The sequence below is a fragment of the Typopeltis vanoorti genome, chromosome 5, assembly GCF_054136105.1.
Source record: "Typopeltis vanoorti isolate ZY-2024b chromosome 5, IOZ_Tvanoo_1.0, whole genome shotgun sequence".
NCBI lineage: Eukaryota > Metazoa > Arthropoda > Arachnida > Uropygi > Thelyphonidae > Typopeltis > Typopeltis vanoorti.
This window is the reverse complement of record NC_143553.1, coordinates 101,064,445-101,083,324: the sequence shown is the minus strand read 5'-3', so window position 1 is coordinate 101,083,324 and position 18,880 is coordinate 101,064,445. Positions and strand designations below refer to the sequence as shown.

The following is an 18,880-nucleotide window of genomic DNA, read 5'->3' as shown; positions in this document are numbered from 1 at the left end:
TTATAATAACATCATCTAATGAGATGATCAAATCCAATATCCTCAATCCTTGTGTGCCCTCTGTTACATATTATCTGAGGTAGTTGTCCCTCAAAAACTCAAGAAACTCATTTTCTTTATTTTTAGTTGCTATCTCATCATCCGTCTATATTGCCATAGTTAAAATCACCCATAATAATCACCATTTTCTTACTTGCTTGTCTAATTTGATTATACATTTCACGATCACTATTATCCACGTTACCTGGTCTATAACAATATCCGACTAGGTATTTCATTCTGTTCACCTCTATCTCACATTATACTGCCTCAAAACCACTGGCACTATTTCCCCCTCTTGCATCTCTATGTTGTATGACATAACTCTTTCTCTATCATCAATAGCAGTCCTTCTCTCTTTTTACCCTTTCTATCTTCATGAAACACATCATACCTTTTCCCTGTCAGGATATCATCCTCGTCCACCATGTCTCACTTATTCCAACAATTTTTGGGTGAACAGACTCAATAATGCAACCATTTCATTTGTCTTGTGTCTTACGCCTCTAGTATTTGTATAACATAACAAACATAACGTAACGGCTTATTCCTGGATCTATAACAAGTTTCTCTGATACCACTTATTAGATTTGATTTCCTAATACTTAACTTGAGCCATTTCTTTTTCTCCTTATTCATCTTCAAATCCAACTGTTTTCCCTTAATCCCAGGTCATCCTCTTCCCTTTTTATCTACACATGCATTCATATCCTCTTGGAGCATCAACCTTTCTCAAATTGTGTTTCCCTGTCCAACCTGATTCTCCCCATTTCCCTGTTTGTGTTGTACACTTGTTCTCTCCTTCTCCTACTTGTGTTATACGTTTCTTCATTCATATCCACCATTTCACTTTCTCCTTTATTACACTCTTGCTCTTTCACATCACTTCTTATTTCATCAGATTCATTCTCTGCACTCATCTCTCTCTCTCTCTCTCTCTACTTTCCACAGTAGTTTCTCCAAAGGACTCACACTAGAACCATTCAAATACAGTTCATCACTCTTATACAGTTCATTTGTTGCTTCAAACTCATTCCACACATTAACAAACTGCACTTCTTTCTCTTCACACATTTCTGCTAACTTATCATTCATAATTCTTACTCTCTTCCTCATCTCATCACTCTCATATCTAGGCAACAGACTGTCTTCCTTTCCTATCACACTATTATCTTTTATTCTTCTTAATACTCTCTTGATATCCAGTGTTACATGTTATTTCATTTGTAACTGAGAAGTTAGATTTGGTGGAGGAAAATGTTTGCTATAAAGTCAAGTGTAAGATCAGGGGAGATAGTGTCACACTATGTCTCCTGATATTTATCAGCTGTGTGGGTCACATTATAAAGGAAAAGTGGCACTAAGCCTGATATCAGAATTGGAACTCAGCCATTTACTATATGAAAATGATGTTAAACTCTTAAATAAATCCAGTACAAATCATCAGGACTAATTAACTAAATAAAATAACTACTATAACAGATTTGGCATGAAAGTAATAAAATGAACAGATTATGAAAATATTCAGGAACATTGAAAATATCAGCTTTATTCTGAATCAAAAACCTATAGAACAAGTAAAACTTTTTAGCTCTCTCTAGACATAATTTTTTATTAAGATGACAAACTAGTAATGGAAATAGACAATAGAATAAACAAAGTTGGCATGATGACGAGTCTACTGATCAAATTTATATGGAATAAGACAGAAATTAGTCAAACATTAAAATTAGCTTTACAAGACAGTGTTTAAAGCAATATTAACTTATTGATTTGAGAGTTGGGTTAGAAATGAAACAGTAGATCAAAGGCTGGAGACTACAGATTGAGAATTCTGATGTACGCGGGCTGTTCAATAAGTAATAAGACTAATTTTACTGTCGCAAAACCACTCATCACGATATTAATTTCTGTGGAATAAAGAAATGTTGCTGTCTGTATTAACAAAAGAGGTTGATAGATGGCGTATATGGGCTGATATGCCAGAGCGTCACGTGACTAAATGCAAGCTTGTTTCGGCATGCCTACGAGCCACGACCAGTCGTCAAAATGGAAACGTCCTTGGAACAGCGTTATGCGATTAAATTTTGTGTGCATTTGCAAAAATCAGCATCGGACACTTTTAACATGATACGTGAAGCTTTCCACGATGAAGCAATGTTGAGGGCAAGTGTTTTTCGCTGGCATAAAACTTTTAAGGAAGGAAGGCAAAATGTGGAAGATCTTGAACGTGAGGGAAGACCTTCAGCGTCCATCACAGAGACAATAATCAACACAGCAGCGATTATCATCAAGGAGGATCACAGAATTACAGTATGCCAGCTGCATGTTGTCCTGAATATTTCTGTGGGAAGTGTTCACTCAATCATGGCTGAACATTTGGGACTGAAACGTGTTTGCGCCCGATAGATTCCCAAACTCTTGACACCGGAGCAAATGCAGCATCGAGTGGATGTGCGCACAAAATGGAAAGAAAGACTGGAACAAGAAGGCAACAACTTCTTAAAATGCATCATTACAGCAGATGAAACCTGGTTGTATCACTATGACCCTACAATGAAACAACAAAGCAATGAATGGAAGCATCCGTCTTCGCCTACCCCCAAGAAAGCAAAAACTGTAAAATTGGCTGGTAAAGTTATGACCATAATGTTTTTTGACTACGAAGGCATTGTTTACCAACACGCTGTAGAACTCGGGAATACTCTAAATGGCTCATACTATGCGGATGTTTTACGGACAATGATACAGCACGAACAAAAGGAAGCATCCATTGCTGAAGAATGGCTTCTTATTGCACCACAATAATGCAAGGCCATATATTGCTGGTTGTGTAGTGGACATTTTGCAGAAGAACAACATAGATATCCTACCATACCCTCCATACAGTCCTGCTCTCGCGGCGTGCAATTTCTGGCTGTTTCCTCAGCTCAAGAAATTACTAAGAGGCTGCCATTTCGAAAGCAACAAAAGCATGTCTAAAAGCTGCGGAGGCAGTTTTGAAAGAACTCTCAAAAAACGGACTTTCACATGTATTTAAGAAGTGGAGCAACGTTGGGACAAATGCATCACGTCTCACGGTAGTTACTTTGAAAAAGACCATGTAAATGATGACGATTAAAGGTAATCTGTTTTCTGTATAAATATAGTCTTATAACTTATTGAACAGCCTCCATATATCAAGATTTTGATGATAATTATGACAATCTACTTGATATTTATTGTTCTGAAAAAACCTGAGTAAATGTTTGAAGAAAATGTTGAATACAAATTATAGTAATGTGATTTACATTTTAAAGATACTTATTAATAATGCATTTATTGCTGTGTGCTTTCCTTTAGGGCTTTTTGGCTCCAGGAGAATTAGATCCACTGAATAGGAGATTAAGCTCAGAGAAGAAGCCAGATGTTGTTGTCCAAGGTTAGTAATAATCATTTTCTTGGTTCATCCAGTTGTTATACAGAATGGCCCATAATTCATGAAGGGGTTTAAAATGTGAAAAACTTGTTTAATTATTAATTTTTTTCATCTTATTTTTTCACGGTTTCTGAAGAGCATTTGGGAAATTAATCATGGAAACATTCACAACTCAGCAACAAATCAAAATCATGCAATTTTATTTTGAAAATCAGCATTCAGTTATTCTAATGCAAAGAACGAATAATATTGCGAATATCTGCATTTAATTGCAAATAAATTATTTATCCAAGCATATGCAAAAAAAAAAAAAAAAAAAAAAAAAAAAAAAATCAGCTAATGACTTCACATTAATTGCCTCAGTATCCCATAATGCAATGCACATATCCTTATGGACATGTATAAAATGCTATGCAATATGGGAAAGGCAACTACCCAGACCACTTTCGACCTTTATTGAGGTGAAAAAGTTAAGGATTGCTCATCATAGGCCTAGAGTAGTTAGTATAGGGGGGAGCCTGATAATATTAGGAGAAAGAAAGAACAGATAGATAGCATGAGAGAGAGAGGGAGAGAAAAGACCTCAGCTCCTTTTTATCGTCATATTGCCAAAGGCTATCAGTTTTCCTTTTTCACCAATCTCATATAGATGAATAGCCAAAAGACCAATTGAAACTAAACTGCAAAGATGACCAATACCCAGGTGGTCATTTGGGTTAACTGCTTTGAGTTGGCCTTCTCTGCCTGGGATTGCTTTCCAGTCATCCCTACAATTGACTATAAGACCATATTTAATTAAGAGAATGGAACTATTTAAAAAACCTCTCATAGCAAGAACAGACACAATTTTATCTCCCCCTGATGAATATTGCATAATGTGGATGGTCTACACCATCTAGTGATAAATTTGATATCTCCTAGAATGCTTCTTTCTAAATACAAAAATTGCCTGACTGAACAATAAAATTTCCACAGTACAATATTATAAAGCATTTGGATGTCACATTGCTTTCAATCCATGTTTCTTTCTAACCTTTAATTATAAAAATCAAAATTCTCTTCCCATTGCTGACAGGTGGTGGGTATTGTAAAAAAAAACCCTGTTGAGATCTCATCCGTGGGAGCCAGACCCAGAAGTGATACCAAGTTGAAGTAATGCAGAAGTTACATTTTCATATACAAGTAGTCAAAAGGTGTCACACCTTATTCCTAAAATACTCTGTATTAGAGAAAGATGTTTGAAAGTTTTTCACTTGGTTATACTATAAATTAAAGATGCCAAGAAATTAAATTCTCAGTTTAATCCTTGTTTAAAGTTTAATTATAAAAAAAAAATGTGTAAGCAAATAAAAATTTGCATGTGAAGTAACATTACAACTGGGCTACTTGTATATAGAGGCTAATGACTACAGTAATTGCCTCAGTATTCCATAATACTGAGGCAAAAACACTTTTTTACAAATCATCCTCCTCATTAAAAAATAAGTTGGTTTCATGACCTCAAGCTTGCTTGTGATCGTTTTTGTCCTTTTTTTTTCATCATTACAGGAGGCATTATTAGTCCATTTTTAGGAGACATTATTAATCTATTTAATATGGAAATAGACAACAGAATAAGCAAATCTGGTATGGGGGTAACCATCTGAATAATTTTATATGGAATAAGAGAAATTAGCCAAAACACCAAACTAGCAGTATACAAAACAGTGTTTAAACCAGTTTTAAGTTATGGATCTGAGAGTTGGGTTAGAAATAAAGCACTTGATTAAAGAGTAGAGACCACAGAAATGAGGGTTCTGAGAAAAATTAGGGGACTGAACCTTTGGCATCAATGGCAGAATCATATTAATAATGAAGTTATTAGAAAGGAACTTGATGTTATCAGCATTCAAGAATATATAAGCAGAGCTAATCTAAGGTGGTATGGCCACTTAAATAGAATGGGTGAAGAAAGGTTAACAATATAGGTGTTTGATGCCAAGAAGACCAAGTTGTAGGTGGATTTATTTGGTCAGAAGTGCCTTGTTGTTGTCATCGTCGTGTAGGATTCCCCAATTTTTCTCATCAATTCCTTAGGACCGGTTGATCCCCCCAATGAGGGAATTTTTAAAATATTATTATTATTATTACATAATACCTCCAGGGAGTCCAAAGACTCATTGAGGGATGGCACCTGCTCTACAACTCTCCATCTCCACCACTCAATTCCACCAACTACAATGAACTAACTACTTCATCATCTATACCAACATCATCTACCGCTGACGATCACCACTAGTATTTTCACAATCACAAACATCTATGTCCGCAGCGGGATTTGAACCCGCAGCCTTTCGGCCGGAGAGCAAATATGCTAACCACTCGGCCAACCAGCCTGGCAAAAAATGTGTTTTTTTTTTTTACTTTAAATCCACATGTGTTCATGGGGCGGTTTGTCTGTTCTGAGGGACAAAAACCCAAGTTGCTGGATTAAAAAAACTCTGTCTACATATGGGATACAGAGTTTTTTCCAGAGACCAGATAAAGATTTCTGGATAAAGGATGTCATGCACAGGAATCGAATCCAGGTCTTTCTGACCAAAGGGCTTCGTCTATACTGACTGAGCTATGGAGGCTCTAGAAGTGCTTAGAAGCACGAAATGTTAAATATGATAATATTGGAGAGCTCACAAGTAATAGATTGATTTGGAGGAAAATTAATAGGAGATTAATAATAATGTAAACTTTATCTTGTAGTGCTGTCATAGTAAACTGAATACCCCCTTGGGTGTACATATCAGGAAATTGATGATGATTATTAGTCCACTGAGGATGAGCAGCTTGAAGAAAACTAGAACATTTGACTTTGTACATTATTCATCTATTGAGCTCCAGTTATTTCTCCGGTTTTGTGTTCTCACATGAAATTTGTTCTTCCTTTTCTTTCATTATTTGAAATTGTTGAAATTAGATTATTATATATTTTCCTTTTTATATTTTTGTGCCTGACTTCATACTTTAGGAAATACCTTTCTTTGCTGCATGCAACTTACTTTACATGAGGTTCATCTTCTCATATGCATTGTGGTCTTCCTTTTCTTGCATCACTGAAATTACAAATGTTATTTTTGTGTATCCTTTCTATATTTAAGTTTTATATTTATTTTTTGCCTAAATTTATTGTCTAATATTCTATACTAATTATGATGACAAACTTCTGGTAGAGCAATTACTTTACTTAAAACTAAGATAAAATAACCCTCAACATTTTGACTTTTATATCAAGGTAATATATATATATATACACACACAGCAGAATCTGCTTATTGTGATCGCAAATAATATTATCAATCAGCTATTGTTATCAAAATCACTCAGTCCCAAAACACACCATTTAAAATGAATTAAAAATAATTCATTATTATAATCAAAGTTCTGATTATTGTTATCAAAATCCTCAAATGTTTAGCCTTTTGTGTCTCAGAATTCTAAGAAAATAAGTTTAATCAGGAGAAAATTTCACAAAGAACATTTGTTGAAATCTTACTTTTTTGTTAATTTTCCTTTGACCTTATTCTTCTGTAAATCTTATATCTTCCAGGCAAATGCAGGTGGGTATAAATACAGTCTAAATGCGATTTTTCGAGTTTATTTGCGTGCTCTCTTTCAGTAAGTGAATTTGACTTTAAGTGCTCGTTAAAATGCATTATCAAAATCAGTCCCAAAACACACCATTTAAAATGAATTAAAAATAATTCATTATTATAATCAAAGTTCTGATTATTATCAAAATCCTCAAATGTTTAGCCTTTTGTGTCTCAGAATTCTAAGAAAATAAGTTTAATCAGGAGAAAATTTCACAAAGAACATTTGTTGAAATCTTACTTTTTTGTTAATTTTCCTTTGACCTTATTCTTCCGTAAATCTTATATCTTCCAGGCAAATGCAGGTGGGTATAAATACAGTCTAAATGCGATTTTTCGAGTTTATTTGCGTGCTCTCTTTCAGTAAGTGAATTTGACTTTAAGTGCTCGTTAAAATGCATTATGGCAGAAGCAGTAAAAAACGTAAAGTTTTATGTTTTCAAGAAATGCAAAGAATTTTGGAGTGCTATGTTAGTTGGCCAAAATGAGTGCAGCTGTACATTTAAAAATTTCACAACCACTCTTCTGTAAAATCTTAAAAAAACAGATCAACATTGAAACTTCAACTCTTACTAATGAGAACATGGATCGGAAGAGAGCCCAATCTGGTAAGGATACTCAAGTTGAATCAGCATTAAAAATTTGGTTTAGTAATGTTCCTGAAAAGAACTTTTCGATTAATGGGCTTTTGATGCATCAAAAAGCAGAACTTGCAAAAACATGGGCGAAGAAAATTTCACCTCAACTGATTTATCAGGTGGAAAAACGAGAAAATATTGTGTACAAGCGTATTCATGGTGAAGAAAAAATTGCTGATTTTTTATCGGCTGATGTGTGTATTAAGACTGAGTGGCCAAAAATTATTGCTGAATATTAACCTGAGGAAATTTACAGTGCAGATGAAACAGGATTCTATTTTTGTGCAATGCCTGAGCATACTTATTTGTTTTAAAATGAAAGTATAAAGGATTTAAATCTACAAAAGAGCAAGTGAAAGTTCTTTGTTATGCTAATATGAAAGGTGAGAAATGAGAGCTACTAGTGATTGGAAAAAGTGAAAATTCTCAGAGTTTTAAAGGTATTAAAAGTTTGCCTGTTGACTTCTGTTCTAGTGAAATGCTTGGATGACTAAAGACATTTTCAACAATTGGTTAGTTAAGTGGAATCTTAAAGCGAAAAATTGTCTTGTTAGTAGACAACTGCACTGCACACACCTACCAACAGTTTATCATTAAAGAACATCAAAGTAATTTTCTTACCTTCGAATACTACATCATTGATTCAACTATGTGACCAAGGCATCATATGAGCTTTTAAAGTTTATTATCGCAGGGAAGTTTGTGTGAGAATTATAGCTGAACTTGATTATATAAAAGACCAATCTGATGGAAGTGCAATTGCACAAAAGATTTTCTTTCTTGATGCATTGCATTTGGTAGCAATGTCATGGAAGCAAGTCTCAGAGAAAACTATTGAAAACTGCTTCCAAAAAGGTGGATTTTTTAAGGCCAACTCTGAAACTCCTCCTTCTGGAGAATTTGAATATCTTACAAATGAAATTTTTGATAAAACCCCAAAAGGTGAATGTGAAAATTGGTTGAATATTGATAACAACATTGAAATGGTGACTACAATGACATTGTCGGAAATATGGCAAGCTGCTTTCAATGAGAACTTTAAATTAATAGAAGAAAGTGAAGAACAAATTTTAGAACCTCCTCCAACAATCTAATGTTATTAAGACCCTTGTTAACATATTCTTCAACATCTGTTCTAACTAGGCTTTCTTTATAGCTGAACTCTCCTTTATTCACGGGACCTTTCTGTCCAGTGGGTACAATGCCAAAAAAGAATAACAACATAATTGTTTCTCACATCTCTCTCAACATATAGGGAATGGTAATTGCAATGCTATTACTATTCCCTACAGCCAGAACATTAAAGAAATATAATCTCTGCACTGCTTTCATACCTCATCTGAAGCTGGCTGTGCTTATCTGCTGTCCTAAAGATTTGCTCCCTCAACTATCTTCTCTGTTCTGGGTGTTTACAGGTTCCTTGTTCTTGCAACTTATCATATTATGGTCAGGTTGGGAGATATTTTGATATTTGTATTTGAGAAGAACACAAGAAATATGTCTGCCACCACCACTACCAGTCATGTCTAGTCAACCATACTTTTGGATATCTTGCCCAGAATCAAACTGGAAAAAAAAAACTGTGCTTCACTGCAGTAAGCACAAACTTGAAACACTTTTTTTAGAATCAGCAACAGATTAAAAAAAAAAAAAAAAAAAAAATCTCTAAATAAATATCATTGTGTTAAACTTCCCAACTTTTGGGAAACTTTAATTCTTATGCCTCCGACCTAACAGCTAAGGCTGATGCCAGCAGCACCCACAGAGGGCAACACTCACATTAGGCTTCTAGTCTATTTCTTCCCTTTATTGTTTTGCATGATTTTGTGTGGTTATTCCAATTTTAATATTGTATCCTGATCATCTCTCTCTCTCTGTGACAGAGATGAAATATTGAAACTGCAAATCTGTTTAATTATTTCTCTGCTGTATTCATTCCATTAAACTTAATTATGAGGTAAATCAGAACCTAAGTGCAAATATTCATTTAATGATATCCTTTGATTGGAAAGGCCTGGATTCAAATCCTTTATTTGATGCAACATACATTTATAAGAGTTAATGCAATTAGGTAGGTTATCCGGTCATCTCATATGGGTGTAGTGGCAAGTTTTCCTTCTTAGCGCCTCAGATTTTTCATCCCATAAAAGATGCAGTCAACAAGAAGGCACATGATCTTCATTAATTTAGCTATAATCTCAAACAACCCAGTCTGATCTCATATTTCGTTGAAGTGTATACAGACAGTGTTGTTTGGTTTTGCAATATAGTTGGACTATTGCTTCCAGGCCTTCCAACCCAAACATATGCATCAAACTTATCACAAAAGTAATCCTCACTGGCATGGAAACATACGTTCTCCACGCTACTACTCTGAACTGCCATTCCCTAACTAAACGCTGGTACTCCAAAAGATGTGCCAAGGCTGTGCAAATGAAAATTCAAACATACCATAATGGCTCACTTCAAGAACTCCATCCTACTTTAGAGCTTATACTCAAGCCTGAAATAGATACAAAAAAAAATTATCATTGCTTCCAAAACAGAGTTCAAAAGAGCAAAAAGCAGGAAACTAGCATCCTATCCAAATGGCATTTGAGCCTTTTGGTCTCTCACCAGAGCAATTGGTCATAACTTCTGCTCAACACTATTCCCACTTATCATACCCAGATGGCTCTATTGCATCATCACCCACAGAAAAAGCCAATCTCCTGGCTTAGCACTTTGTTTCCCATGCACGCATAACTGATAGTGGTAAATGCCCCCCCCCCAAACTTTCCAGATGCCTAACATACGATGACCCCCTCCCCTCCCATCCTTTTGCCAGAAAGAAATCAGAAAAATGCTGTCCAAATTAGACACAAAAAAGTCTCCTGGCCCTGATGGCATTCCTCCAATTGTCCTGAAGGTTTGTGCACCAGAACTAACTACTATCCTTTGTCACCTGTATGTACTCTTTTACTCCACTGGTAGTATTTGTCATATAGCCTGGAGATTGGCCTGTATTCAACCCATTCCCAAGAAGGGCGACAAATTACTGCCATCTAACTACTGCCCAACTCATTCACCTCAGTCCAGTCTAAGGAAATGGAGAAAATCATTAATTCCCAACTCCTACAATACCCTGAAGGCACCAATCTAACAAACGACCACCAGTATGGATTCTGTCGCTGCCAATCAACAGGAGATCTGCTCACATATATCACCCATCTCTGGACAAATGCCATGGAGAAGGTTGGTAAATCTCAAGTAGTTGCACTTAATATCTCCAAAGACTGGGTCTGGCACAAAGGCTTACTAAGCAAACTTCCATCGTGTGGTCTGTTCAAGACCACTTTAGTTGGATTGCCAACTTTCTGTCTGGACGCAAACTATGTGTGATGGTGCATGGTTCCTTATCTTCTCACTATTCAACTAATGCCTGGGATTCCACAAGGTTCTGGCCTCTCACCAACCCTCTTTCTGCTATATATCAATGATCTACTCCAGTTGACCTCCAACCCAGTATACAGTTTTGCAGATGACAGCACATTGCACTCCTCCCTTTCATTTGATAAATATTACTCCACACAACTCACCTCAACCTACAGAGCATCAACTGCCACTGCCCTCATTTCTGATCTCCAAGCCATTCTCCAATGGAGCTTAGATAACCTTGTCAATTTCAGTGCTAGTAAAACCCAGTTTTGTCTTATTTCTCATAAAAAAGAACCATTTTCCTCCAGTATTAGTTTTGATAACACTTCCAGAGAAGATTAGATTTTTCTTCTTGGAATTGTCCTGACATCAAGCCTATCATGGCATAAATACATCACAACCATTGCATCCTTAGCTTCTAAAAAACTAGGATTTCTCTTTTGCTCAAGACGTTACTTCATCTCTGAACAGCTGTTAACCTTATACAAATCACAAATCCGGCCAGCTATTGAATATTTCTCTCGCATTTGGAGCGGGGCCCCTGAAAGCTCCCTCAAAATACTTGGACTCAATACAGAGAAGAGCAATTAGACTTATTAATGACACATCTCTTACCAACTATCTCCTTCCACTTTCACATAGACATTTGGTTTCTGCATTATGTGTATTCTATAAATATTTCCATGGGAAAGGTTCATCTGAAATAGCATCAATAATTCCTCCCACTTAGTACTAAGCCCATTGGAACACGTGCAGCTGCTGCTCAACATCCCTTGACAGTGCACTTTGAAACCTACAGAACAAGTTTATTTTCTCCTCCTTCATTCCTGCAACTGCTGTATTGTGGAACAGTCTTGTGTATTTCTTGAGGAATACAATATACAGTCTTTTAAATCAAATGTAAACAAGTTCCTCCTTTCCCAATACACTACCCATATAAGGTCCTAATGTACTATGGGATGATCAACCAACCTCTCATGTAGGGGCTCAACGTAAAATAAATAATAATAATAATAAAAAAAAAAAAAAAGTTTCTCTCTCTCTCTCTCTCTCTTTCTTTGAGTTCCTTGAATTTTAATGAACGTATGTTATAATAACACAAAAACAAACTTTCCTGTTATCTTCACCCCTCCACAATAAATGGTGTTAATAAAACCCTTGTTAATAGAGCTTCAATCTCCTTTCCAACTAGGCTTTTCTTACAGCTGAACTCTCTTATATTCACCAGACCTTCCAGTGGCTACAATGACAAAACGATCAACAAAATAGTTGTTTCTCCCTTCACCTCACATCCCTCTGAACATATAGCGAATAGTAATAGCTGGCTAAGGCTGGCCAACAGCACCCATAGAGGACACCCCTCTCCCTCTTTACATTTACAAAGCCAAAAACTGTTTGATGTATTTATTTTATCCTAAAACTGTCCTTCGCCGACAGATATCGGTATGACATTATCCCTACATGCCTCAAGGTAAGTTGATAATTTCTAAAACTGTAGCATTTACGACATATTGAATTTCATAATTAGGATCACTACTGCATCCAACAAAGTCTGAATTAAAAGAAACAGGTTCTTCTCCCTAAATCTGATTATATATACACTCTTGTCCTACCCTTATATACAGATAAATTAGGTTACCTTCTAAAAGTCTTAAAATCTATAAAGTTTAAACTATTTGAAGATATAAACCATCACGATCACCTATTCTTTCTATCCGCTGTCATTGTGGAACTCAGTATTGTAGACTGAATTGGACTTTCATGGTCATCATGAGGAAAAAACAAAAAATTATTTAGCATCATGCCCTAGAAATATTATTACACATCAAATGGAAGAAAGTAGCAAAACTAGAAGAATTTTTCCTTTCTTTTAGTGTTACACGGTGATCAGCATTCATTTTCGAAATTATGGATTTTACAACCTGTTATAACTAACTCTTTTTATTATCCCGACATTTCGATCTTCATATCAAGATCATCATCATCTTGAGCATACACAAATATACAAGACAAGTTTTCTTTCAGCAACAATGATGTATGTCCTAGTTTAAGTTAAGGGATATTACATCCCATATCATTTCTTAGCCGAATAAGAAACTCAAAGAGTTTCATGCCGAATATTGTAGAAACTATATAAAGTTCAGCGATTCCAAGCATAAGCAAATACCTGGATACTGTAGCAACTGACCCTTAAGGTAGTGCAAGCTGAGGCAACTCATGTCTAAGGTGGAGCAAGCTCTGATCACTATTCTTAATATTTACCCATAATGTGAACTTAACTCCTAGGAGCTGTATTACTGTTCTACATTATGAGAGAAGGTCACTACCCAGACAGGTTTCAACCTTTATTGAGGTCTCATCAGTGAGTAGGTAGACCTAGTTAATATCAAGTTTGTAGCAAACAGAACTTACAACCCTTCTATGAGTACTGCCAAGAGGTGTCCTAATAAATTATTAGATATATGAAGAGCCAAAGGCTTCAATTCAGCGACATATGACTTGCTGCAGTATCAAGGTATTTGCTTATGCTTGGAATCGCCGAACTTTATATAGTTTCTACTATATTCGGCATGAAACTCTTTGAGTTTCTTATTCGGCTAAGAAACGATATGGGATGTAATATCCCTTAACTTAAACAAGCCATATGTCACCGAATTGAAGCCTTTGGCTCTTCATATATCTAATAATGATGTCCTATTTTTAGTATTACAATTGTTATTTTTGATTTAGGATCCTGGATTTACTACAGTCCTATTTATAGTTGTTCTTAAAGAGGAAGGTTCCGTGGGTCGAATATATGCCCTCCATATGTATGGGATTTTTAGACCTTCATTATTGTTCAGATTGGGGTGGTTGATAATGATCGCACAGGCTTCCTTAAATTTGCGTTCATACCATGTTTTGGTGTGATGTAGACAACTAGTGCTTTTCCAGTCAATTCTATGTAAGGTGTTCAGGGCATGATCAGAAAGGCCAGCTTCACCATAATTATTATATTTAGTGTGTTGTTTATGTTCTTTTTGTTTGATAGGAATTGTGCGTCCTGTTTCTCCTATGTAGCAGGGAGAATGGGTCTTTGGATGAGTTGAGTAAGCTTTTTAATTTTGCAGGGGGGGGGGGGGGGGTTTAAAGGTGGCTTTGAGGTTATATTTTTGTAGTACTCTGTTTATTTTGTCTGATGTCCCTTTAATGTAGAGAATGGTTATAATTTTGTTATATTCTGGTTTGTCTTTGTTTTTTATTGAGGTCTTGTAGAGAATTTTGTTAAATAGCGTTTTGAATGTACCCGGTTTTTTTTTTTTTTTTTTTTGAAAGTATTACTGATCACTTTAAATTTGTCTTTAATTTGAATCTAAATGACTTTAAATTTGCCTGTTCACCAGAACAGATTTTCAGAGCCCTGTTTTTTAGAATATTGATGACACCTAGTTTTTGTGTTGGGTGTGGTGGTAGGAGTTTATGTGTATATATATTGACCAATATGTGTCAGTTCCTGGTAAACAGTGAAGGAAAGACTGCCAGAAGGAAGATGTGTGACAAGTGTATCTAGAAACGGAAGCGTGTTCTGTTTTTCAATCTCAAGTGTGAACTGTATGCATTTGTGTTGTTTGTTTAGGTGGCTAAGGAATGTGTCTAGTGTCTGGCGACCATGAGACCAGATCGTGAAAATATCGTCAACGTATCTAAAGCCAGACTTTGGGTTTTAAAGGGGAGGAACCTAAAGCAAGTTGCTCAAAATGTTCCATGTAAAAGTTAGCAATGGGGGGGGGGGGGATAATGGTGAGCCCATGGCTGTGCCTTCTTTTTGTAGGTAGAAAGCATTTTGCCATACAAAATAACCAGAACGTAATACATGCGCAAAGAGCCATGATATCTGGAGGGAATTTGCTCTGTAAAAGAAGGATTGTGTCATTGATTGGGACATTCGTAAAGAGGGCAGAGATGTCAAAACTAACTAATAAATCATCTTTTTCTAAGTGTGTTTTTGATATAGGAGGGGAGAATGACCTACCAACTCCTTGAGTGTTGCCACTAATTTTTTGGATAAGTGATAAGTCAGGCTATCTATCCCTTCAACTATAAGCCTTAGCAGTGTGTTTTCTTTGTGAATTTTAAGTAGTCCGTAAATTCTTGGGGAATGAGCATAGTGCGGAAATAGTTTTTTGACTGTATCTTCGGGCCATGTGGTAATTGACTTAAGTAGTTTCTCTGTTTTATTTTTTATTCTATTGGTTGGGTTGTAGTTAACTAATTGGTATGTGTTATTGTCCGAAACTAGGAGATTAATTTTTTTTACATAAGTGGTTCGGTTTAAAATAACAGTGCCACTTCCTTTATCTGCTCTAGTTATTACGATGTTCGGATTTGACCTTAGTGATTTCATTGCTGTTACTTCGTGTTTGGTTAGGTTGCTTGTTATTGTTTTGTTATGATTAAAAATGTTGGCAGTTTCTAAATGTATTTTTTCTGCTATGTTATTTGGGATGAATCTTAGGCCTCTTTCAATATTACAAATAAATTCAATTTGTTTATCGATCTGGGTGCTACAGCATAATTTAAGCCTTTGTTTAGTATCGAGATTTCGTCTTTGTTTAAAGCGTAGTTGGATAGGTTAACGATGTTACTGTCACCTGCAGGTGATCGGTGGCTCCTGTTGTTTCTTGCTTCTGGTTGGTTGGTTGGTTATTGTTCAGTGTGGAGAAATATGAATATGGCAGCTGGTTCTGTCGATCTTTTAGTCTTTGGAATTTGGAAATTAGGTTTTCTTTCTTCATTTGGAGGATGTGGTTCACTGTGTTTTCCATAATCTTTTCCAGGATCATCCAGATATCTGTGTTTATGTAGCTTGAAAGTTCCTTTTTTTCCTTTTGTAGCTGGTTTTGTGTAGCAACTAAGTTCTTTCTGGTAGCTTGAATCTGTTCTCTTAGTAGTGCTTTCTCCATGTGGAGGTATATTCGTTGCGCCTTTGTTGAGGTGAATTTTCTCTTTAGCCTGATGCAATTCGGAATGATATTTCTGTTTCTACACCGTTTTAAAAAAGCCAGTCGATTGATCAAATTAGATCAAATCATCTACCTACAAAATGAAGGCACAGTCATGGGCTTGCCATTAACCCCCCCCCCCCCCCCACCCCCACCCCCCCCCCCCATTGCTAACTTTTACATAGAACATTTTGAGCAACTTGCTTTAGGTTCCTCCCCTTTAAAACCCAAAGTCTGGCTTAGATACATTGACGATGTTTTTGCGATCTGGTCATGGTCGCCAGACACTAGACACATTCCTTAGCCACCTAAACAAACAACACAAATGCATACAGTTCACAATTGAGATTGAAAAACAGAACACACTTCCGTTTCTAGATACACTTGTCACACGTCTTCCTTCTGGCAATCTTTCCTTCTCGGTTTACTGTAAACCGACACATACTGACCAATATATACGCATAAACTCCTACCACTATCCAACACAAAAACTAGGTGTCATCAATACTCTAAAAAACATGGCTCTGAAAATCCGCTCCAGTGAACAGGCACTGAAAGATGAATTTAAAGTGATCTGTAATACTTTCCAAAAAAATGGGTACAGTTCAAAACACTATTAACAAAATTCTCTACAAGACCTCAATAAAAAACAAAGACAAACCAGACTACAACAAAACTATAACCATTCCCTACATTAAAGGCACATCAGACAAAATAAACAGAGTACTACAAAAATACAACCTCAAAGCCACCTTTAACCCGCTGGCCCACCCTGGAGTATACCGTATTCATTGCACCTGTAACAGATAGGAAGCACAATTCCTATCATACAAAAAGAACATAAATGACACATTAAATAGAATAATTATGGTGAAGCTGGCCTTTCTGATCATGCCCTTGAACACCTTACATAGAATTGACTGGAAAAGCACTAGTTGTCTCACACCAAAACATGGTATGAACGCAAATTTAAGGATGCCTGTGAATTCTTTTCAACCACCCCAATCTGAACAATAATGATGGCCTAAAAATCCCAAGCATATGAAAGGCACATATTCTACCCACGGAACCTTTCTCTCTAAGAGTTAACTATAAACAGGACTGTAGCTAATCCAGAATCCTAAATCTAAAATAACAGTAATGTTAAAAATAGGACATCATTGTTACTGAAAGAAGACTATCTATAAGAAAGAATGTTTTTCTCATGTTATCTTAAATAGAATTTAGCTTTGATGAAGTTTCTAAATATTAATTAATTTGTATTTTTTTTTTTCACTAGAGGTCATGCCAGCAGAATAACATGGAATCAGATCATTGTTTCTCTAGCTTATGGTTTGTAATGTAGCTCAGCTTGTCTTGTATATTTGTGTAGGCTCCAGATGATGATCTTGACATGAAGATCGAAACGTCGGGATAATAAAAATTTCAAAATGAATAGAAGAATTTTTAATGGCACTTACGGCATAATAATGTTTTTAGACAAACAATCATGAGAGTATAAAATTTTATTAATGCAAATATTTCGACTAGAAACTAATTGGTCATCATCAGTACATCAATATAATTCGAAGGTGAAGCTAGAACAAAGAATGTTAATCCTCTTTACAGAGCAGAGCCACATGCTGGAATGCCACCTAGCAGTTGATTACAATAAAAGTTCAGAATTAGGGCTCAAATTTAAAATGAAGTTATTTGAAATAAAAATAAATTTAATGAAATTAGTGACACAGCACTGTATTAAATTAAAAAAAAAATAATAATTAAAATAGGGGAGATTGTACTATTGTTTGCTATTTATGAGAATGAGACTCTCCCCAAATCTTGCCAGTAGAGAGGCAGTCATTCTGCTTTAAATTTGAGTGGTGTAGAAAGTGCTTACTTTGGACAAACAGAATGTTCTGTTGACAAATGATTACAAGAACACCTATCTTATATCAAAAACCATAAACCTAAAAAAATTTGGTTTTGCTCAGCATCGAGTGGACACTGATTACAATATCTTATGTTCCAATATCTATCTTTTTTTTACATTGGCACCATTTTAGACATGAGCAGCGAATGTGTTAAAGAGAGTGAGAATGCTGAAGCACCCTCTCCTTTTTTAATTAATTTCATTTTTTATAATTTAATTTAATATAATACTGTGTCATCCATTTCATTATCTAATTAAATTAAATTTTATTTTAAATCACTTACTTTTAATTGTAACCTTAGGCCAGGCTTTAATTGTAATCTTATTTTATTATGACCACCTGCTAGGTGTTTCTGCTTGTGGTGCAACTCTGTAAATGAGATTAACATTCTTTGTTCTAGCTTCACCTTATGCTGATGCACTTATGATGACTAGTTTGTTTCTGGTTGAAATATATGTATTAATAAAATTATTATATTCTTGTGAATATGTGTGTCCCAACTGTTTTGACTGCAACAGAAATAATGAATTATGGCTGCCTTGACTTTTTTGTCAGGCCAATTGTGTTAATCACAGACAATGCTTCAGGAATTTCAGTGGCCAGAACATACTTATAACAACGTGATTTTTTGTTTTGTTTATTACCATTTTATGCATATGCTTTTGATGAGTGTATGTATGTATTTAAGTGCCTATGTGCAGTCTTACCATAAATACTGTTATAACTTCTCACCCCCCCCCCCTGTGCTGCCCACAGAATTGAGAAAGCCTGGTTGCGTTAGTGGCAGTATATGCACAGCTAGCATTTGGGTGTTTATCAGTAAAGAGAGAAAGAGAGAGAGAGGTCTAGC

The 18,880-nt window shown here is 35.7% G+C and overlaps 1 protein-coding gene across 4 annotated transcripts in view; it reads left to right on the top strand.

Annotated features, from left to right (window-relative positions):
• LOC150106691 (putative phosphorylase b kinase regulatory subunit alpha) overlaps window positions 1-18,880 on the top strand; it is a 745,167-nt gene that overhangs the window by 325,615 nt on the left and 400,672 nt on the right. For all 4 annotated transcript variants that reach the window (XM_090393281.1, XM_090393285.1, XM_090393284.1 and 1 more), the window contains exon 14: window positions 3,382-3,460. In XM_090393281.1, coding sequence (XP_090249407.1) covers window positions 3,382-3,460 — 79 coding nt within the window. The remainder of the gene's footprint in view (window positions 1-3,381; window positions 3,461-18,880) is intronic.